We start from the raw sequence: 22,177 nt of genomic DNA, 5'->3' as shown, positions 1-22,177 counted from the left end.
AGTAGCACATCAAGAGAGACGGCTAAAGGGCAGGAGGAAGCGCACCGAGAGTCAGACGAGGGTGAGGAGGATGCAAGCGCTGAGGAGTCAGAGGGGTCAAGCTCAAGGGAATCGTCACCGGAACTTCCGAAGCGGATATCAAGACGTCCGGCGAAGTTGGATGATTACGTTTAACGTTTCCTTATTAATTGTTATTGCTTAAGACTTTCATTAATATTTTTGCAAACTATTAAAATAATTGCCTTTTAGAGTCGAGCGTAATTATAAGCTCCGTTTCGGGTTTTCTTGTTGGTTCTTTCCTGGAATTGATCGAGTCGAACCAAACCTAGGGTCCTTAGATATATATAGGGGTTCTGTACATTGAAATCATTATCAATATATCAGAATTTACTTTTTTTTTATCGTCCCTTTATTTTCTCCGCAAGTTACATAAACTCCAACGCGAAAACCCTAGCGGTCGGCGGCTGCTCGACGGAGGAAGACTCCTCGAACGATCCTCCCCCTCTGGTCTTCTCGTCGCCGGCGCCCAGATACGGAACCTCTCCGTATCATCTGGTGCTTTCTTTGGTTCTCATACTCCCTACATCAATTTCAATGGCTTCACAGAGTTCTGCGTCCGATTGCTTGGAGATGGTTGGGATTTCAACTGCACAGCCGACGCACCGACTGCCAGCCAACCGTCGTTGACGGCGATTATGTTACAACTGGAACATCTCACGGCAGTGGTGAATGAGATGCGATCGCAATTCGATGTGGGAGACCAAGTACTCCCGACGCGGCCACTACCAGCCCCGCCTTTCACGGACCGCCCTCCGCCGCTGAGTACAAGTCCGTTCCCTCTGTTCACTTTCACCCCGACTCCTTCAGTGAGACCTTCCTTTCCCGCTGCGTCGTACCACCCACAGACAGCGCCATTTACCTTCGCAACACACGCCTCATTACCACAAACCCTAGGGCCCTTTACATCTGCTGCAGGCCCATTCTCCCTTCCACTGTCGGGTTTCTCGGACTCTGTGGGGGTATCCACCACAGTTTCTAGGCACCACGCCGACTCAGCCTTTGGCCGTACTCCGGAGCGCACACAGCTGCGACGTCCACCTACGGTGAATCCCTTGTCTTGTTGGGGCCCACCCAATGCACGCCCTCAGTTTGGGCAACCAAATTCGGATTCGCATCCCCACACAAGGGTAAAAATGGATCCCCCTCGATTTGACGGAACAGAGGTGAATAACTGGATCCGTGGGGTTCAATTCTACTTCGATCATATGGGAACCCCAGAGGCGCAACGCCTCCACTACGTTATTATGTTATTTGAGCCCGTGGTGGCAGATTGGATCTGGAATTATTGTGCTAGCAACGAGTATGTCACTTGGTATGAGTTCCTGGATGACGTTCGCCGCCGCTTCGACCCTCAATGCTACACGAGGCATGTGGGACTCCTGAAGAAACTCGTCCAAACGGGTACGGTTTATGATTACCAGCTGGCCTTTGAAAAATTGCAAAATAACGCTGTTGGGGTGCCTGATCATGTTCTTCTGGATTTGTATGTGGCGGGTCTGAAGCAACCCTTGCAAGACGAGGTGTTGTTACACCAGCCAGCCACATTGGCAAGTGCTTTCGCCCTGGCTGCTCAGCTAGCTGCCTGTCGGCCGGACCTCAGCCCCGCACCCCAGGTTGCGCAGCGCCGCCCTTGGCCCCCGCGTGACTCGCACCCAGTTGGTTCAGCGCCACCAGTAGCGACCCCAAGCCAGGCATCGCCGGCTGTTTCGGGACGCCCAGGGCAGCACGTGCCCCGTTCAGAGGGCTCCAAGACGCCTATCATTCGGCTTTCGGCGGCTCAGAAGGCAGAACGCTCTCGTCTGGCCTCTGCTACTATTGTCCGGAAAAGTGGGTGACTGGACACGTATGCAAGCATCGATTCCTCGCCTACATGGGAGTCGAGGATAACGAGGATGACCCGCTTGAAGATAATGCCGAGGGATTTTCTAATGAAGTTATTGCGGCGGATCTGTCACATCTTCACTCGATGGACGGCACGAGGAGATCGAAATCTCTGACCTTGGCGGGCACGATCGGGACGGAGCCGGTGCAGGTGCTAGTCGACACGGGCAGCTCGCATGATTTTCTCCACCCCCGCGTGGCCGAGAAGCTCCACCTTCCGCTCACAGCGGTGAAGCCGTTTCGAGTATATGTTGGGAATGGGGAATCATTGTTGTGTTCCCACATCTCCAGGGCCACCGAGTTGATCATGCAGGGCACGGAGTTTCTTATTGACCTCCACATTTTGCCGATTCATGGCCCAGAGGTGATATTGGGTATGGAATGGCTCGAGTCGTTGGGGCGTGTGACTACTGATTTTGTCAAGAAATCAATGGAATTTACTAGAGGCAATGAGTTGGTGGTTCTCACGAGCGCAAACCCTGGCCCGCGTCAGATCTCTCTCCGGTCCTTGACATCTTTTGTGTCCCGGGTGTCATTGTTCGAAATGTACGAGGTAGTCCAGCTGCCTCCGTCAGCTGACCCTGCCGCGAATGATGCAGTTTTCCCTCCCGATTTACCTCCACAAATCCGCGATGTGCTACAAGAACATGCAACAGTTTTTAGTGTTCCGGTTGGCCTTCCACCGGCCCGCCAGTTTGACCATCGCATCCACCTTCTGCCGAATTCCAAGCCAGTGAAAGTTCGTCCGTACCGCTACCCATATTTTCAGAAGAATGAAATTGAGAGACAGGTCCGGGACATGTTGGAACAGGGGGTGATTCAGCGCAGTCACAGCCCTTTCTCATCACCGGTTCTCTTAGTTCGCAAAAAGGATGGTACCTTCCGCTTCTGCATCGACTACCGTGCCTTGAACAAGGCCACCGTTCCGGATCATTTTCCGATTCCAACTGCGGACGAGTTATTTGATGAGTTGGGTGCAGCCCGGTTTTTCACAAAATTAGATCTCCGTTCGGGCTATCATCAGATCAGGATGCACGAGGCGGACACCTACAAAACCGCTTTTCGCACTCATGACGGTCACTTTGAATTCTTGGTGATGCCGTTCGGACTTACCAACGTGCCATCCACCTTCCAATCGGCGATGAATTGTATTTTCCAACAGTGGCTGCGGAGGTTTGTTATTGTATTTTTCGACGACATCCTCGTCTACAGCCCCACTTTGGAAACCCACGCCTCTCACCTAGCTCAGGTATTGGCGATTCTGGATAAACAGCAATTTTTTGTTAAGATGTCCAAATGCATATTTTGCTGCACTACAGTGGATTATTTAGGACACTTGATTTCGGAGGGAGTTATTAAGGCCGACCCGGCAAAGCTTGATGCCATGGTAGCGTGGCCGGTTCCGACTACAGTCAAACAACTTCGGGGCTTCTTGGGGTTGACGGGATACTATCGCCGCTTCATTGCGCAATACGCCGTCATCGCTGCCCCCCTGACGGATTTACTAAAGAAGGATTCTTTCTGCTGGACCCAGGCCGCTTTGGACAGTTTTGAGGCACTTAAACGTGCTATGACGGCAGCCCCCGTCTTGCGTTTACCGGATTTCTCTAAGACATTTTATTTGGAGACTGACGCGTCGAATTTCGGCATTGGAGCGGTGCTTATGCAAGATGGCCACCCAATCGCTTTTTTCAGTAAGAAATTGGGTCCCAGGAAAAGGAGTGCATCCACATACCATAAGGAGCTTTATGCTATTGTCGAGGCCGTACAAAAGTGGCGCCAGTATTTGTTGGGTCGCGAGTTCGTGATTCGCAGCGACCAAAAGAGCCTTAGGGAGCTTCTGCAGCAGGTAATTCAGACCCCGGAGCAACATTTGTATGTCCGGAAATTAATGGGTTTCAAATTCTCTATTGAATATAAATGTGGAGCATCTAATAAGGTTGCGGATGCGCTTTCGCGCCGCGATGAGGAGGCAATGGCCGACGGGGAGTTGCTGATGAGTGTCGCCCAGCCGGGGCCCGACATTCTGACCTTGCTGCGTAAGGAAACAGCGGCTGCCCCGGACTTACAGGAGCTGCAGCGAGCGATTGTGGCGGGTACGGCGGCACCAAAATTTGCTTTCTCGGACGGGCTGATTTATTGTGGGCGACGGATATTCGTGAGCAAGGATTCACCTCTGCGTGAGGCCCTTTTACATGAGCACCATAGCACTCCGCAAGCAGGTCACCCGGGTTTTGAGAGAACCCTTCGGAGGCTCTCGGCTCATTTCTGCTGGAGTGGCATGCGCCGTGACGTTAAACAATTTGTTGCATCGTGTGTGGAGTGCCAAACGACCAAATATTCTACACAGAAACCCGCCGGGTTGCTACAGCCGTTACCTATTCCCTCCCAGGTTTGGGAAGATGTCTCTATGGATTTTATCGTGGGATTACCGCCCTTGCGGGGCTACACTACTATCATGGTGACGGTGGACCGTCTTTCGAAATATGCTCATTTTGCTCCACTTCCTGCTCGCTTCGATGCTATGCGGGTGGCACGTTTGTTCATTGAGACAGTGGTCAAGCATCATGGTTTTCCGTTGACTTTGGTTTCCGATAGAGACCCTATTTTCCTTAGTGACGCTTGGAAGAACATGCTCGAGCTAAGTGGGACGAAGCTTCACTATTCCACCGCCTACCACCCGCAATCGGATGGTCAGACCGAGGTTCGCAACAGAGGATTGGAGCAATACTTGCGGGTGTTCGCAGGGGACCGACCATCGAAATGGGCGAATTTTTTACCGTGGGCGGAGTTGGCCCTGAATTGCTACCATCACGAGGGTTTGGGAATGTCTCCGTTCAAGGCTCTCTATGGTCGCGAACCACCTCCTTTGGTGGCTGTTCAGCCGACGGCGGGGTGAATCCGGACAGAGCCGGCTGTGGCAGATTTAATACAGCAGCGTGGCGCTCTTCTGGTGGACTTGCGCAAAAATTTAGAGAGGGCGCAGCAGCGGATGCGGGACACCGCGAATCAGCACCGCAGGGATGTTCAGTTTGAGGTGGGAGATAGAGTTCTCCTCAAGTTACAACAGTATCGTCAACACTCGGTAGCTCGCCCTCTGTCGGCTAAGCTAGCCAAGCGTTTCTATGGGCCTTTTGTCATCACCGAAAAAATTGGGTCCGTGGCATATCGTCTTGCATTGCCGCCGGGTGCAAGGATTCATAACGTATTTCATGTGTCTCTACTTCGTCCTTTCGTCGAGGGGGGTTCGGCAGCCTCTGACTCTGTTTTACCGGAGGAATTTCTGGGAGCTCGGCCGGTTGGAAAGCCGATAAGGGTGTTGGATCGTCGAGTCGCTCTCCACGATGGGAAAGCGGTGGAACAGGTATTGGTGGAGTGGTCGGGGGACCCTTCAGTCGCATCTTCTTGGGAGCCATTGGACACTATTCGGTCCCGTTTTGCCTACCTCCTTGAGGACAAGGAGTTTCTTATCCGGGGGGGAGTTGATACAAGCACGGTGAGTAGCACATCAAGAGAGACGGCTAAAGGGCAGGAGGAAGCGCACCGAGAGTCAGACGAGGGTGAGGAGGATGCAAGCGCTGAGGAGTCAGAGGGGTCAAGCTCAAGGGAATCGTCGCCGGAACTTCCGAAGCGGATATCAAGACGTCCGGCGAAGTTGGATGATTACGTTTAACGTTTCCTTATTAATTGTTATTGCTTAAGACTTTCATTAATATTTTTGCTAACTATTAAAATAATTGCCTTTTAGAGTCGAGCGTAATTATAAGCTCCGTTTCGGGTTTTCTTGTTGGTTCTTTCCCGGAATTGATCGAGTCGAACCAAACCTAGGGTCCTTAGATATATATAGGGGTTCTGTACATTGAAATCATTATCAATATATCAGAATTTACCTTTTTTTTATCGTCCCTTTATTTTCTCCGCAAGTTACATAAACTCCAACGCGAAAACCCTAGCGGTCGGCGGCTGCTCGACGGAGGAAGACTCCGCGAACGATCCTCCCCCTCTGGTCTTCTCGTCGCCGGCGCCCAGATACGGAACCTCTCCGTATCATATACTGTGTCCCAACATCATTTCCCTGCAACATTAGATAATATAGTAATTGTGTTAGTTAATGTTGTTGTGAATCATACAACAAAATTGTCCAAACCTTAAAAAGCCACATTTAGTCTATATATGATTGTATACATCAATTTCTTGTAAAATTTCAAATTTCTCGTCCAATCATCCTACCTAGAACTTCATACAAGTATACTTATACATAGTTTTATTCTTAAATTATTAACATTATAAAAACAGCCTATAGTAATTATGTTGTTCACTTAATAGCCTTGAGTCACAATTTTTAGATAATTTTCATAGGTATACCATTGGATTCGATGTATGTTTCTTGAAGACAAATTAACTGGAAATTTTGAGCAATCTAATAAATGAATGGCTATCGGTGGATAAAATCACGAACTAATAAGGTCGAATTCTGATATTTGAAAAGAATGATGAACTTAAAAGGTGATCAAAAAATCTAAACTTTGATTTTAATTTGTTGTCAATTTCCTACGGTTTAGGTTTAGAATTATGGTGAAATTAAAACTAACCTAACAAAATTGAATTCACGTGGCAATTGAATTCACCAAAATGACATAGTTTAGCAACGAATAGCCTCTGTAGTTTTGAATACTTAAATTCATTGAAAATAATCTGTTATAGTTTGTGATTTTAGCAATGATTAACCCAACAAAGGAATGATATGTATAGATATGAAGCTAAAGTTGAGGATATAATTAAGTATTTATAATTTTACATAGCTATACCAAAACAAATCAATTAAACAAACATAAAACGAAATTCAACCTAAAAACAGATAACAAAAAATATATACTACTGCTATTGGCTATTAGATACAAATAGAAATAATAAAATAATAGGTGACTATTGAGAGAAGTCGGATCATGTTCCCCCCAGAATACACGTAACATTCGGGTCGAAATGGATCCGAACCACTTCAGCGTGGTTGGTGGATCCGGTGCAAACCAGCGGGTCGTGGACGTGGCTCTGCGAGTAGCCCACTTCCAACGCCCTCCAGACCCGGATCCGCTTCAAGCGGCGCCGGGTTGGTCGAGGCCATTGCTGATTGAATGAGTGAGACTTTTTTAATTTTAATTGATTTAAAGTCACCAAATCTTATCATTTAATTCTACTTATTTTCGAAGTGGGAGAATTATGAATCTGGTCCCGTTTTACTGTCACGTGCATGGGCGGTCAAATATCTTAAATTCCTTGGAGTATTTTGCAAAATTTTTGTAATTACTTTTGCCCCTTTCATTTATTATGCTAATGAATATATTTATATTCTGATTTTATATATGGAATTAAAATCATGACTTCGAATACAGAGATTTTATTATTGATCTATATTTCAATGTTCCATGGTTATCAATTTTCGACGAATAAATCACGTAGACATTTCAAGTATGCACTATAGGAGACAATTCATAGTGGTTAAAATAATAAGAATACTTGAAAGGTCATGTATTTAAATATATACTTAGTTTTTAAATCATAGTATTCTTATATAAAATCAAAGTTTGGTAAAAACTTATAATACAAAAATTATAAGCATATGGAAATGTGGCCCATATGCGGAAAAGATTCAATTTTTATTTTTATATTTGTTTTTTACACAACGTAATAAAAAACTACAAGGCCGAAATATTTTTATTTTTTATTTTTATTTTTATGGAAATGTGGCTCATATGGCAATAAAAGGTTAGTTTAATGTATTGTGTGCATTGAGAAAAGAAAGTCATCACAACAGCTATCAAATTCTGTTAAAGTAATGGAGTAGAACAAATATTCATATTTTCAGTAGCCATCAATTTTCTTTTCTTTTTCTTTTTTTAGTAGAACAGTAACCATACCTTTTATTGACCACTTTTCCAACATCCTACTATCTCTGATCATTCAGCCATTAGCTTAGCTTCACCTTAATCTATCAACACGCAGTGTGTGAGTAGTCCAAGGAAAAGAAACAGCAGTGACAACGAGAGCTTGATAGCACGTGGTGTATGGGTGGTTCAAGACGAAGAAACAGCAGCATCAGACAACGAGAGTTAACAGGGCTAAGCCTCCATCTCATCTTGCAATAGAATCTCGTATATATCAGTCCTCAGATTGAGTTCCTTTTCTCGCATGACTTCTTGGAGGTCCGACAGCTCTTTCACAGACAATACTGAGTTCAGTTTGAGAAAACCATCAAGCCACAGCTTTTTCGACCTGGAAGTTGGAAGAAAGGTCACGCGTCAAAATAGTGGGAAACTCTTGAATAGCAAATACACAGCCTTTGCAAAGGATCAAGCAATTTCAGGTAGTCGCAAACAACATTCAAAAACCGACAACAGTAATTTCATTATATCCCAAAGTTGTAAGATCTTGCCTGATATTTTCTTCAGTAACTACAATTATAAATACCATGTATATATCTGGTGCAAGTCTTGGTCAAAATTCTATTACTCCTAATTTCCTGATCCTCAATAATTCCAGCTAATTTGAAAGGTATATTCTCCTTGATAGTCGATACACAAAGTATTTTTACTATTGTCAGAGAAGTCATACCAGGGGCATGCATGTATTGCACGAAAGAACACTCTTTTAGCTCCCGGAGTATTGCATGCTACACTCCTCTCGTATTCGATGAAACAACGCCAGAGAATCACTGAACTGTGCAATTTGTCATCCTCCAATGCCCTTTCAAAAAGTCCGCGTATTCTATGCTGGGAGCCTCCGGTACTCAGCTCAAAGGCCAATGCGTAGAGCCATGTGATGGTAGATGGGGTTCTGATTTTTGATCAATTCAGTAATTAGATCCTTCTCAAGAAACAACGAACTAGAGAATAAGAATACTTAGCAAATGATGAAAAGTGAGTTATACTTTCGGCAATGATCGTCAAAAGTCCACCGCAATTTATTGGGTGATGTGTAGAGATGGCTGATTTCAACTAAAGCATAGTGAAGTTGCGGGCTAAAAGGATATAACTGCAATCCTTTCACAATAGATTCCCATATTCCTGAAAGCTTAAGTTCCATGTGATTTCTGTCAAGCATCCTCACATAATAGGTAAACAAGAATTCAAGTTGCCTGCTGTTTCTCCTCCTCTCTGCAGTAAGAAAATGATTGCAATTATAATACAAACTCCGAGGGATTCTCTTTAAAACAATGCATATGGAAAAAAGAAGCCAATTGTTGAGGTTTGTTACCCCCATAAAATACATACAGAAGAAGCATATTCACCTGGAAGCACCATTGTAAAAGAGTTTTCCAGGATTTCCAACGCACATGCCCATCCAGATGTCAACTCTTCAAATAAAGCTGCTGAACAGATAAGAGCAGCAGAATGATCATCTGTGACACCATGTGCCCATGTTGAACTCAACACTCTTATACGATCTTTGAACCCCTGGCGGGCTCTAAGTTGTTGGACACTTGACAGTTGTCCTTTAAATGGAGTATATTTTGCTCCATTGCCTAAGCAAGATAAGATATGTATTGCACGGGACGAGGAGTCAGAACTTTCGGAAGAATTGTTCGCAAGCTCAACTTCTGCATACCAGAAGTACAACAGAGATGCATTTGACCGAAGTTCCTGTTTGGTTAAGCACAAACACATTAGGTTTCAGCTTTACATGGATCCAAAATGGGTAGGATTACAGCATACATGGAGTGACCATGGAAAATAAAAATAATAATAACATCGTCCTTCTGAACATCTTGAAACAGTTTTGTTGATTCTGGTGGAATTCGTAATATTTTCGAGAACTTTACTGTCTTACTATCCCAAGTTTTTTAAAATCCACAATAGCAACAAACCCGAACATAAAATAAGAGAATATTTTAGCTTTAGCCATGGAAAAGAGATGCAGGCATTAGAAAATAATTGCAGGATAACTGAAAAGGTTGGTAAATCATGGTAAGAGAAAAGAGGACAAAAATCCACAGCCTGTTCAGTTACTGCCTCAAACTCAATATAATAGCAAAATATATTTGTTAGAAGAAATGTAAACTTTTCAGAGCATACAGCCTACAACATGACAACTCTAGTCCAAACTGTAACAACATAACCGAACTGTGGATTAATACATACCGGTGGAAGCCCCTCAACCGATGATAAGGCCATGTCAAAAATCTTCCTGGAATGCTCAATATTCCCATAGAAAGCTTCTCTTTTAGCATAAACTCCACATAGCAATACATCCTATAATAAAGAAGCGCATAAAAAGTTAGTATATAACATCAATTCCACTTCCAGGCCAATTTTGGTTGAGTTTGACAACAGATTAAATAGGCGATGGTTATCTAATCAAGTGTAAATCTTGATAGAATCTTTAGAGTTTAGATCCACTTGAGAAGGTGAGAGTGCATAGTAGATCCTTTTTAAACACATGTAAAATCATATGCTTTTAACCTGCAGTGGATCTCTAAAGTAAACGACATTCTCTCCAATAAGTATCTAAAAAGACTAAGCAGCATGTCTACGTGAGATTAACATTGACTGGGGATGGTCGTAAGGAAAAAGGATTTCCGGTTCTCATGAACTCGAGGTCAAATTACACATGTATAACACATACCTGCCTATTATTTTTCAGTAAAGTCTTTGCCAGAGCTCGACATGGTGTCACAGAATAACTAGTTGAATTCATCCTTGTGTTTGATAACTCCTCAGCAACAAGAGCAGCTTCCTCCAAGATGTAGTTTTGTGGGAACACTTTCAAACAAAGTAAGATAGCATTTCGGAGAAATTTCATCATATTAGTCCTCATATTTGAGTCATCTGAACTTTCTAAAAGTAGCTCCAAGCTACAACTTCTTAGGTTGGTCGACTTCCTCACCAGAACATCATGCACTTTTCCTAGATCCTCTAGAAGAGAATATGGGGGACTTTCCAAACTAAGTGTCCTTGCAACCCAACTTGAACTGTTTGTGCAAGTCCTGTGAACATGAGTGGTGTGGTCAGGGAACAAAAGAAAACAGCAGTTGATATTGTATCGTATAGGTATCATAATTGCCATAATACCTACCACTGAGCTATCCTCCCCTCAAAGAAATCTATAAACTGGGACACAAGAGAAAATCGAGCTTCCTCGGACTTGAGTGAGAACAGGTAATCACTCACATCTTCATACATTATTATGCTCAAAATTTGTTCATCTTCGGCTTCAGCAGTGACAACATCATGAGAAACCTGATCTGTTTGGCCAATTTAGCCAAGTCATTTTCACCACAAAATTGTAGATAAACTCAAAATATATGACATTAAAACTACAGGGAGAAATGCTGCAGTAAGCGTAAAAAAGAAAAGACCTCAGGATCATTTGTAATGGATTGAGAAGGCAAGGACATGGTCATTAATATAAATTGCAGGTTAACTTAACTAATCATACAACTCGACCATCTCATTTGGGTCCAATCAATAACTTAAGTTTTCAGTTTACGTAACCAATAACCATAAGTATGATTGATGGAGAAACAGCACATGAATGGAGACAAACCTGAATTTGCACGAAGAGGCATCCAATGATCAAAATCTCTTGTCATTTCTGCCTTTGACCATTTAGTCCATGTTTCTGTATCTTTAATCGTTATATCAGCTTCAGCAGCGGCATCAATGCCAAGTGCCTTAAGCAGAGATTCAACATCATCCTTCTGATCAACATCATTTGTGTCAGATTCATCATTCAATTCCTCACCAACCTTCTGCTCCTCAGTAGTAGTTCCTGGCAATTCAATTTCTGTAGTCTCAGATGATGGGTCAAACCAACCTGTCCAACCACCTTCCTCAACTGCATCTGAGGCCTCCTCCTCACGAATAAGCATTTGCCTCTGTTCTTCCTCCTTCTCTATCCATGTTAACCATCCAAGGGCTCCATCTTCCCCGATTCTGGCACCATTACTACTCCAAAAGTGCTGAAACAGTCTTTGCTTACTTTGTTCCGAGAGAACAAATGGAGAAAACAAACTATACTCAAGCTCCGCCTGAAATAAAGCAGTTGCCAGTTCTTGGTAACCTGCCTGCCATTCGAGGCGACAAAGACCAATGAAAACATCAACCAAACTGAGCTCCAGTTGAATAATAGCCGGATCAATTGATGTTGCACTGTCAGATGGATGAGCCTGCATCCAGCACAAGGAGGAGGCTGGATCAATATTTCAGAAATCATAACTAAATAAGGAAAATAAGCTACTCAATCCAATGCATTATGACTAGCAAGAGAAAGAAACATGAGCTTTGGAACTAGTTCATGCTAAAATTAATGGCCGTCTACGCCAAATAAATCTAAACTTTCACTACTAGTGTTAAATATGTGAGTCTGTGACGTGCTTTTTTCCTCTACTTATGTATTCTGCTAGTAATTCTGTTTTAACTCTATTAATACAAGCAAAGGAAAAAAGTATGGATCTTTAAAGTGAGAACCTGCCTCTGCTGCTTTATGCAAGCACCAGCCAAGGCTTGGATAGCATTCGCATACATTTTCCTTAGCTCGGAAACCTTGAATCTGGAAAATTCACCCCCGAGAACCCGTAAAAATTCTTTCCACAGCTTGCAACTTCCAGAATTAGATGTAAGTATCTTCTCCCATCTCCTAATCAACACATCAGTGCTATCTCTGCTCTGATAAGCTTTCATAAGAGAAATAAGTAAATCTTCACTTTCTGGATTAATCTCAGTTGCTTTCTCCAGAATACTGATTTTCTTCTCGAGGATCTGAAGACGAGCACCTTTGTGAGACTGCTTACTTGCCACCTTGTCTTGAAACTTCGCAAATGCCAACCATAGGCTCTCATCCTGTGGATGTTCCCTCGTCATCTTACTGAACTCCTTTGTTCTCCGCAAGACCTCATCTTCCCAGGACTCTTGAACAACTTCGGCACTCGATGCCAGTCCACTGTCTGAACCTTCATCAACTAAAGGGATATAATCAGCAACCGAGCTCTTCATGTTGCTTCTAGGAGCAAGAACCCGCATCCGTTTCAAGTCCTTATGACGCTCAATAGCAGCATATTTCGCCGACCAATAGCGCCCCCCAGACCTAAGTCTATTATCCAACGCATCAACGTCATTATCCCCCTCCAGCCGACGAGTTCTTTTATTCCACTGGATAAAGTTCTGTTCACAGAGTTTCTTAGAATTGCAAAGCTTGTAACGAGCAACATCCATTCTGCATTTCATCATCGCACACTTATAATTAGTCCGGAAATGTAAACAGTATCATTTTCCAAAATAAAGACCTTAATCCGCATAGAAACTCAAAGAAAGAACATGAACTCTAATAAACCTATCTTCAATAACTCTGTGAGTGATAAAACTGTACTAATTCAAAGCTCTAAAACATGATCATACACTTATACAATCAAAACACTCTCTTTTATAGACATGCAAATACAGAGATATAGGGTACAAGCAGCAGCCAATAATGAAAAATCCCCCAAAATAATGCATCAAACACTAGAAATGCACAAAATCAAGCGAAGGGTAGCTCAATTAACCTGTAGATGCTACCAAAGGCTAAATTGTCGCGGTCTCCCCGGGAATCAAAGTAGTACTCTTTCTCATTAGCAGTAGAAGAAGAAGACGCCGCCCATTTCTCAACACCCGGTTTCCTCGAATTAGAGGATAGTTTTGCCGCATAGCTAAACGACGCACGCGATCCGCTCGATTCCCCCTTTCTCCTTTTCTTCTTCTTTTTACTCTTCCTCCCGCGCTCTTCGTCGGAAGAAGCGCTGGCCTCCGAAGGCACCATATCGTACTGCAGTGGCCGTTTCCTGGCATCAATTCCTTCCGCGTTGTCGTCTTCTTCTTCTTCCTCCGATTCCTCGTCGTAGGTGAGTTTGTATTTGCTAACGGCGTCATTTATGACGGAGAGGTCGGTGTTGAAGCTGGAGTTCTGCAGCCATTGCGCTGTGGCTTTGTCGCTACTACTATCAGCGGCGGAGGGGAGCGATTCGCCGCCGAAAGCAGCGAAGAGCGGCGTCGTTTTGGTAGTTTGCTCCTCTTCCGCCATATCCAAATTCAATAAAGCTTCTGAAATAATTTTAGGTACTACTCCCTCCGTCCCTGAAAATTTGTCCCAACTTTCCTTTTTCGTCCGTCCCCCAAAATTTGTCCCATTTCACTTTTACCATTTTTGGTAGTGGACCCCACATTCCACTAACTCATTCCTACTCACATTTTATTATAAAACTAATATATAAAAGTCAAGCCCACATTCCACTAACTTTTTCAATCCACTTTCCATTACATTCCTTAAAACCCGTGCCCGATCAAACCGGGACGAATTTTGGGGGACGGAGGTAGTACTTTTTAATTTGGGGCACATATATATTGGTGTTACTACTTTATTTTCTGTAATTACAAATTCACCCCTTGTTTGGATTTTTAAATTTTTCAGATTTTTAGTGTTTAGTTTTTGGATTTTGATATGCAATTTTGGAATTTCGAAGAGGATCGAAGCAGATTTTGGATGTTTGGACAATTCTAATCAGATCGGATTCATTTTTCATAACATTTGGAATTTTTAGATTGGATCAGATTGACCAAAAATTTGATATGAAATCTGAATGCTCACCCATACTTGTCATAACATAAAATTAAATTAGACCAGTTAATAGTTGATAAAATATAAGATTAAATATACTTTAACTGATAAGATTATTAAACAAATAGATAATTATCATTTAAATTATAATTTTAGTTTGATTTTTGTCAGTCCCATAATTTTTTATATTAAAGTATAAAATTACCGTCTTTCAATCTTTCGCAATTATTATCCCATAAAAGCAAAAATCAAATATAATATAACAACAAAACTACGTCTTTTTGGATACATAGGCATATTTCAATTAACACTCGCAATATAGTGATATCGTTTTATCAAAAATAATGTCGCTTTGTTATCGTATTATATTGATTCGGTCATATTATTCCGAATTTAACCATTATGGGACAATTGAAAAAATTATAAAATTGACCAAAAATAAACGAAAATATATGTTTAAATGACAATTCACTTAAATAAACTCAAACTTCACCATTGTATCCTACTACTATTAAGTTTTGATATACCCAAACAAAAACAATAAAACAAATCAGTAAGGATTGAGAAAAGGGACTGAAAAATCAAATTTATGCACCACTACAATGATTAAGAATCACAAAAAAAATTAATATGAGAAGATTGGGCTAATATCGATGATTAATCAAAGTGGTACAACAATCAAAATTGGATAAGATACTATTTCTCACAAGCTATTATAACTAAATTACCTAAAAGAATAATCACACACCATTTACAAGAGTGGTCACTTCCTTTTCCTGCCCACAAACACAAAATGCAAAGGCCAAAAAAAAGAAAAGAAGAGAACAACAGAGGATCGATCCTATCAATACACTTCGTGTGCAAGACAACATTCTGTTTTTGTAATAATCAGATACATTTTTTGGCAAAGGGTAGGGGAAGATTCGATCATCGGTTAAAACCGATCACACCTTCTAATATTGAGCAGGTGCTCCGACGTTGCAGCCACATTGAAGAATGATTTGTATCAACGGGGGCAGAGGGCCAGCATTTGTGGGAATAATTTGGAGACGCGACTGATCAAAGACTAACCTCCGTTCTCATGAAGAGATGGGTTCGTAAGGGTACTGTAACCAAGGGTGTTTCAGAGCCTCGGATGCAGAAGGTCTCTTGTCTGGGTTCACTTCGAGCAGGTGAGCAACGAAGTCGATGAAGCCTTGGTCGCCCATTGGCAGTCTATGCCGCAAGGATGACTTTTTGGGTATCAAGTATTCTAGTCTGTTACTATCCTGCAGGAAAAAAGAGGAGCTAATGCATCATTTTCTGTAGATGGATCGCGCAAACGTAGTAATGCACGCATACAGTTTATACGTCGAGTAGCAAGATAAGTCCACTGTACCACACGTACAAAATAACCGAATTTGCTGTGAAGTTTACTGCACTAAGAAAATGAAATTTTTACTTCGTCCATGATTCAAACCCAGGTTAGGTTTCACAGTGAATTCAGTAATTTGATAAGTTCAGTGCAGTGAAATAACGTGCTAAAAATAAGAAGAGGGCTAATTTGATCTCTCTCGTGGCAAGATATGATATTAGCTGTGAATGCATCTAAGTAGAGAAAGATGTAATTTTGCATTTAGTGGTAATGCCATCACGTTGTTATTTGATTCGACCACAGTTTTAGAGTGAGATCTGGAGTTGAGTAACTGATAGGTCAGGGAAGAAACCATTTTATTTCGTTATGCATCACTACAACGTGAAATGCACATAAAATGGGGTGGAGAGTAACATGAGGTACCTGGTTCCTTTCATAAAGCATGTGATTTTTGGTGAAATATTTGTATGTGTCGCGTCCTTTGGCAAGTATCCCTTGCTCAATAGAGCCTATGATCCCGATAACTCGAGCAAGTAAGGTGGCAGGAGAGTCATTTTGAAAGAGTACCTATAGAGGAAAAAACATTGCGTTGAATATACAGAGTTCATGAGTAATAACATCGAAAACAGAGGAAGAAGAAACTATTTATATATAGAAGCCTATGTTGAATGGTTATTCAAAGAGTAATTCAACTACATAATAAAATACTCAACAAGTAGTTAACAGCAAAACTTACATTGCCTGTGCAAAGTTCTGCCAAGATGCAACCGAGGGACCAAACATCAATCTTTTTTCCATATGGGAGTCCCAAAATGACCTCTGGAGCTCGGTATGACCTAGACTGAACGTAAGAACAAAGATGGTCGGTCTCAAAGCAGCTACTTCCTAGATCGATAACCTTAATCTCACATCTACTGTAACTTTTGACCAATATATTCTCAGGTTTCAGGTCACAATGTATGAGGCCAAGACTGTGTAAGAATTGAAGAGCTTCCAAACACTGAATCGTGATTGACTGCAGCAATCGAAATTCTAGTCAGCAACAAATATTATAATAAGCAAGCAATAACATAACGAATTTAGGACATATAACCTGTAGTCTTGGCATTGTAAAGTATACTTCTCCCCCCGATTCCCGGTTAAATTTATGGAACTCATACAGGTTTGCTTTGAGCAATTCACAAACAATCAATAGATGCTCCTGCATATATGAATAATTGTCAGTAGTGTCCCTTTTCACTCACAGACCAAACTATGATTGATGATCACAACTCACAAGCTCGTATTACTTATATCCGAAGCTAACATCTAATTATGCCACTACTCATTAATTAACTCTGAGCTGAAATTGAAAATTGCATTTGATTCAATCAAGTTGTGCATAGTGTTGATATAGCCTCTATAAGATAATAAGATTAATACAATGTTGTCTAAAGCAATGCATACTAAATGAGAAGCAAGCCAGGAGGAATGAAGCTAAGTGCTAACAGCATTTAATGCTGAACAATCTGTGCCAATCAAATCGATGGACGAATTGCTCACTTACTCTATAGTAGAAGTAATCATACAACCGAAGAAGATGATACTTGTCACCGGGATCGTGTTTATTTACATACTTGAGCAGCTTTATTTCATCAAGGCTCTGATCAAAGAAATCTTTGTTGTTCTTTATAATTTTCACACACACATCCATGCCAGTGTGCAGGTCATGTGCCTGAATAGCTTTGCTGAATGCAGCTGATCCAAGATACTCAGTGACATGATAACGACCAGCAATGACTGAGTTCAAAACAACATGAAAATTCTTGTCCTCCTCAAAGCCAGTCCTAAACAAACAAAAACAGAAGCAAAATTGAGGAAGCCATTTCTAATACCACAGCTAGGAGTAGTAAAGCAATAAAAGTGGGGGTGATGTGAAATCTACACAGCCGTTACAGCCCCAGTCCCATAGAAGTATCACAAAATCTAAAAACTGTTGAACCAAACTATTCACAGGATGATGTGAAAAAAATATGGACAATATACATGCCTGTTTTTCCTGTGGACAATTTTCAACTCGAAGGTCTCAAATTCCTCCTCTTGTGCTTTAATTTGCTTTACTTGCTCTTCAACAGCAGCAGCTTCTTCATCCTCAAGGGAAGCCACTGGATCCTCTTCTGTTACACCTGTTGTTTTTGCATCGGCTTCTTTCTTTACAAGTTCCCTATCACTGTAACCATAATTTGAAAGAGATGATGGGCTTGAATTTGCTGATTCCCCAGCATTAGCATGCTCATCCCTTGAACTCTTAGTTGGCGACGAGTCATTACTTTTCGGCCTCCATGATGCAAGCATGTCATCATTCACCATGCCATGGCCATAAGCTTCATCCCCCAAAATGGTCTTACTATGATTTGACCACAAAGCTTTGCCTGAGCATTTCTGCACAAACTGTCCATCTCTAGGAGGAGGAAATGAGAAAGGTCCATCTCTTTGATTCTTTGCTATATCATTACTCATCATATGTTTCTCAGTATTATGAGTCTTTGATCTGTTATTGTCTTTCCTAGATCTTTCCCCAGTATTCTCATCCGAGTCATGTTGTGAGTGTCTAGACCCTTGAACACCAACATCATGATTCTGAAAGTATTCTACATCACCTTCACTGCTGCCTCCAACCAAAGTTTCTTGCACTTCGCTGCCTATATCAGCAGCATCACTGTTGATTCCTACACCAATAGATCTAACCGAACCATGTTGATTATCATCCATGCAGATATCTTCGTGAAGCCTTCCCAGTTCATCCATAACCTTTCCATCCCCTAACATAATCAGTTCATTTGTCTGACTAACAAAACCCTGCCAAACAGGTTCCGATCGCATCAGCTTGAGCTCCTCCTCATCCATCAACTGTCCATCATATTGCCTAATCAAATCATGATCTGTGTCTCTCCTGTACAGCTCAGTGGCGGACAGCCCAATAGGGTCCTCTGCAGGTACAATAGCATTAACAGTTTTCGACTGGATATACCTTTCCCCAGAGAAGTAAGAATCCTCCTCAGCAAATGACTGATCGTCTTCATCATTTTTGTTCTGACTCCTTTCTTGAGGGTCTGGAACACTCCCATGCCCTGTCCCCTTCTCATTGTCACTTGGGTAGTCGATTTCATGAGCCAGAAACCAGGTCTCATCTTCAATAGGTTGTCTCATATAGCCAACATCATCATCATCTTCATATTCATCGGAGTCCCAATATTCATTAGGGTGGTCTAAGGATTCACTCATTCCATCACCGATAGTTGCAAGACCAGAAACCAGGTCAGAAGTATCCTCGGTGATACCCTGACTCACAGACAACCAACTGCCTCCTCCTAGCCTCTTTCCTGTGAATCATCATTATGCAAATAGAAATGCAATAAATAACTAGAGCAGTCATAAAGGATAAATAGCTAAATGGAAGGATTAGAAGAAAAATCATTATAAGCAAATTGAAAAAAGAAACAAACTGGAAAGTGAAGGAGATTAAATAAAATTCATCATTATTCCATATAATCCATGTTCCTCTCTGCCAATGTACTTAAGCATGAGGTTAAGCAAACCAAACTGTTCTCTCGAGTGGGTCTGTGCACAAGTTCCACAAAAGCAATCTAGCAAGTAATAGTGAGTGGCTCTATATCACACATTCAGTATATTCACAAGGTTGAACAATTCACAATTCAAAAATATCAGTATGTGTAACCAATTTGAGTGATTCCATGATGTTCTTGTTTATATCTATATTCTATATTAGCAGGTCTGCGAGAGTTGCGCATTTTGTGGAAAGAAAACATTCTAAAGTATTCATACAAACCTATAGTATTAATTTCTTGGCCAATAGGTACATCCAGAAATGAGCCAATAAGAAAGGCATTGTCAGTTTCCAAGATCTTTGGTGCATCACGTTCATATTTCTCCTCCCAGTGAATATTGAAAGGCTTATCTTCTGACTTGAGTCTCACAGGTGGTAGCCTTGGTAACTCTTCCCTTTGGTTCTCGGGTACAATATGAAATTCTAATGGACCAAATTCTTTGGGCTCGGCTCCCTGATTCTTCCCAAAGAAAGGAGCTCTACCCACCTCATCTACTTGTTCCTTTACTGCTCTAACGTTATTGACCTCTGCTTTCCTTTTACCCTCCTGTTTATCAATAACAGCAATAGCACTATCATAACTGGTAGATGTATCTCCTCCGGAAGATGGGAAAACAGTTTTCTCAGGACACTGTTTTCGGAGCTCAGCCGTAGGATGATCAGATGCATCGCTTCTGGACCAGTGATTATCAACAAGATCATCCTTCGAGCATTTGATACTTGACACTCTTTGTTGATCAAATTCCTTATGATCATTATTCTTCTCATACGTCAAATCTGTACTGACACTACTAACACTACCAGGCCAAGTGATTCTCTTTTCACCAGAAACACTGGCATTATCCCCAGATTTGCGGTGAACTTGACCACTATTGAGATTCTCAGCTGAATTTATCTTAGCATTTCCAGGAACCTGGAAACCCAAAAAATTGCTTTCATCAGCGCTGCCAACTGGACCATTGCCTGTACCATATTTCCACGAATACAAATCAAGCACGGTATCATCCAAACCATTAGAGAAGACGAAGTTCTTCTCGCTTCCTGCAATATTCTCACCAAACTTGCCCTGCTTGACGATAGTGCCAGCATTTTTCCACTTGTTATCTGACCCATTTCTTCCAGTTCCACTATCTACCTCTTTCACAATTAGCTCCTTAGATGCCTCAACAATAGTCGGGGTAAATGAAACCTTAAGACTTTCCCCACCATGTCTACTACTACTTTTTGTGCTTTTATCTTCTTCTCCAGAAACACCCCCGTTCACTTCTTTTCCCAATGTACCTGACTCCTTATCATCAAGCATAAGCTTCTGAAGAAGCCCAACCAAGTCAGGTCTGTTACCCAATTCGCTTCGCAATGCAGCCTCTGCCTTAGTAAATTTGTTCCTTTTCAGAAACTCCAGTATAACATCTACAGAACCTGAATCAGCCATCCGAAAATACACACTCCGAGCAATCCAGACCAAGTACTCAAAACTCTACGAGCCTAAACCTGAAAAATGAGATAAACGAATAAAGCAGAAACCCGTTATTCAAACTGAACCTTCAGCTCCCTACTCTATCAAAAAGACATAAACAACAAACCAGATACAGAAGTTTCATATTTTCACCATAGCTTACAACCAGAACCTTACAAAAGCAAAACCCAAAAAGGGAAAATTCAAACTAAAACCACACTCCTAAAGCAGAGCTAAGAATAGATTCATAAAAAACATGACATTTCTCACCATATCTTTACAACCAAAAACTTACAAAATCAAAACCAAAAAGGGGAAATTCAAACTAAAACCACAATAACCGAGCTAAGAATAGATTCATAAAAAATACTACTATCAAAAGTATGACATTTTTAATGGATCCCAACACGCAAACTCTATCAACATTCACAATACCCGAGCTACAAGTAGTGAATTTCCTTGGGATTGAACACCAAAACCTAAGCGATATTTCATAAAGATCTGCGCTTTAACGAAACCCTAGAAAGGACGAACACTCCCCTTGGACGGGAATGTTGTCCCAACGAATCAAGAGCAAAATGGGGGAGAATTCGAATTCGAATTAAAATGAGTGGCGAAATAAGCTTACAGATCGACGAGATGCTATTCGAGAAGCCAAAAATGGTGGTATTGAATCCATCGCTCAAAACTTATTTAGAAATCTGAGTAAACAAATTTTCAAACACTTCTTCACTTTTCTGAGTAAGCAATACTTACATTATCATGAATATGTTAATTCGAATATAAAATTCATAATTTGAGTTTAAACTTCTGAGGAGAAAATAAATCATGTAGATATTTATTTTCTTTTCTTTTTTTTCATTATTTTAGACGTTACAGGGTTGGGTTTGTGGGGCATGGTGTGGTTAGATCGGAAATTAAATATTTTTTAATATTATAAAAATACTAACATTACAAAGGCCTGCAAATTTTCCTGCCTTGGGATGTGATTGGATAATAAAAATACTTTATTTAAAGTTTTTGTACCGTTTAGTTTTTTAGAATGTGAGTAAAAGAAATTGAACAATGTCAGGTTTAATGGGTATGTAGCATTATAAATTCATCATATAAATGACATTTACCTAATTTATAAAATCAATATGGGCAACATAAATAATATACTAGTATTTTGTAATAAGTGACTGACTCATACATAAATACACTTGCACATGATGTAAAATTGGGTGTGACAGAT

At 41.5% G+C, this 22,177-nt stretch overlaps 2 protein-coding genes across 3 annotated transcripts; both read right to left on the bottom strand.

Moving 5' to 3' along the window:
• Positions 1-7,741: 7,741 nt before the first annotated feature.
• LOC121762452 (nuclear exosome regulator NRDE2-like) lies at positions 7,742-14,004 on the bottom strand. Its single transcript, XM_042158335.1, has 10 exons — positions 13,478-14,004; positions 12,405-13,149; positions 11,482-12,103; positions 11,011-11,179; positions 10,561-10,921; positions 10,077-10,187; positions 9,227-9,578; positions 8,867-9,092; positions 8,551-8,772; positions 7,742-8,211 (listed from the first exon to the last, which is right to left on the bottom strand). Exons 1-10 carry the CDS (start codon positions 13,990-13,992, stop codon positions 8,058-8,060), a joined length of 3,477 nt encoding a protein of 1,158 aa, XP_042014269.1. The 5' UTR covers positions 13,993-14,004; the 3' UTR covers positions 7,742-8,057.
• A 1,147-nt stretch (positions 14,005-15,151) lies between these two features.
• LOC121761944 lies at positions 15,152-21,727 on the bottom strand. 2 transcript variants are annotated; one of them, XM_042157656.1, is made up of 8 exons: positions 21,572-21,727; positions 19,710-20,978; positions 17,910-19,242; positions 17,427-17,706; positions 16,974-17,081; positions 16,617-16,895; positions 16,304-16,447; positions 15,152-15,794 (listed from the first exon to the last, which is right to left on the bottom strand). In XM_042157656.1, exons 2-8 carry the CDS (start codon positions 20,917-20,919, stop codon positions 15,606-15,608), a joined length of 3,543 nt encoding a protein of 1,180 aa, XP_042013590.1. In that variant the 5' UTR covers positions 20,920-20,978; positions 21,572-21,727; the 3' UTR covers positions 15,152-15,605. The 2 variants fall into 2 exon arrangements, with proteins under 2 accessions (XP_042013590.1, XP_042013592.1); XM_042157658.1 differs by lacking the exon at positions 21,572-21,727 and adding an exon at positions 21,379-21,512.
• Between the last annotated feature and the right edge of the window lie 450 nt (positions 21,728-22,177).

Source organism: Salvia splendens, chromosome 13, assembly GCF_004379255.2.
Source record: "Salvia splendens isolate huo1 chromosome 13, SspV2, whole genome shotgun sequence".
NCBI classification, from domain to species: Eukaryota; Viridiplantae; Streptophyta; class Magnoliopsida; order Lamiales; family Lamiaceae; genus Salvia; species Salvia splendens.
This window is presented reverse-complemented; position numbering and strand designations above follow the sequence as displayed.

Coding starts and splice junctions, on each gene's coding strand:
- LOC121762452 (XM_042158335.1), bottom strand. CDS start 13,992: ATGGCGGAAGAGGAGCAAACTACCAAAACGACGCCGCTCTTCGCTGCT. Junction 13,150..13,477: donor GCCTTTGGTAGCATCTACAG/GTTAATTGAGCT, acceptor GATGAAATGCAG/AATGGATGTTGCTCGTTACA. Junction 8,212..8,550: donor GCAATACATGCATGCCCCTG/GTATGACTTCTC, acceptor TCCAACTTCCAG/GTCGAAAAAGCTGTGGCTTG.
- LOC121761944 (XM_042157656.1), bottom strand. CDS start 20,919: ATGGCTGATTCAGGTTCTGTAGATGTTATACTGGAGTTTCTGAAAAGG. Junction 17,707..17,909: donor ATTGTCCACAGGAAAAACAG/GCATGTATATTG, acceptor TTGTTTGTTTAG/GACTGGCTTTGAGGAGGACA. Junction 16,896..16,973: donor TTACAATGCCAAGACTACAG/GTTATATGTCCT, acceptor CGATTGCTGCAG/TCAATCACGATTCAGTGTTT.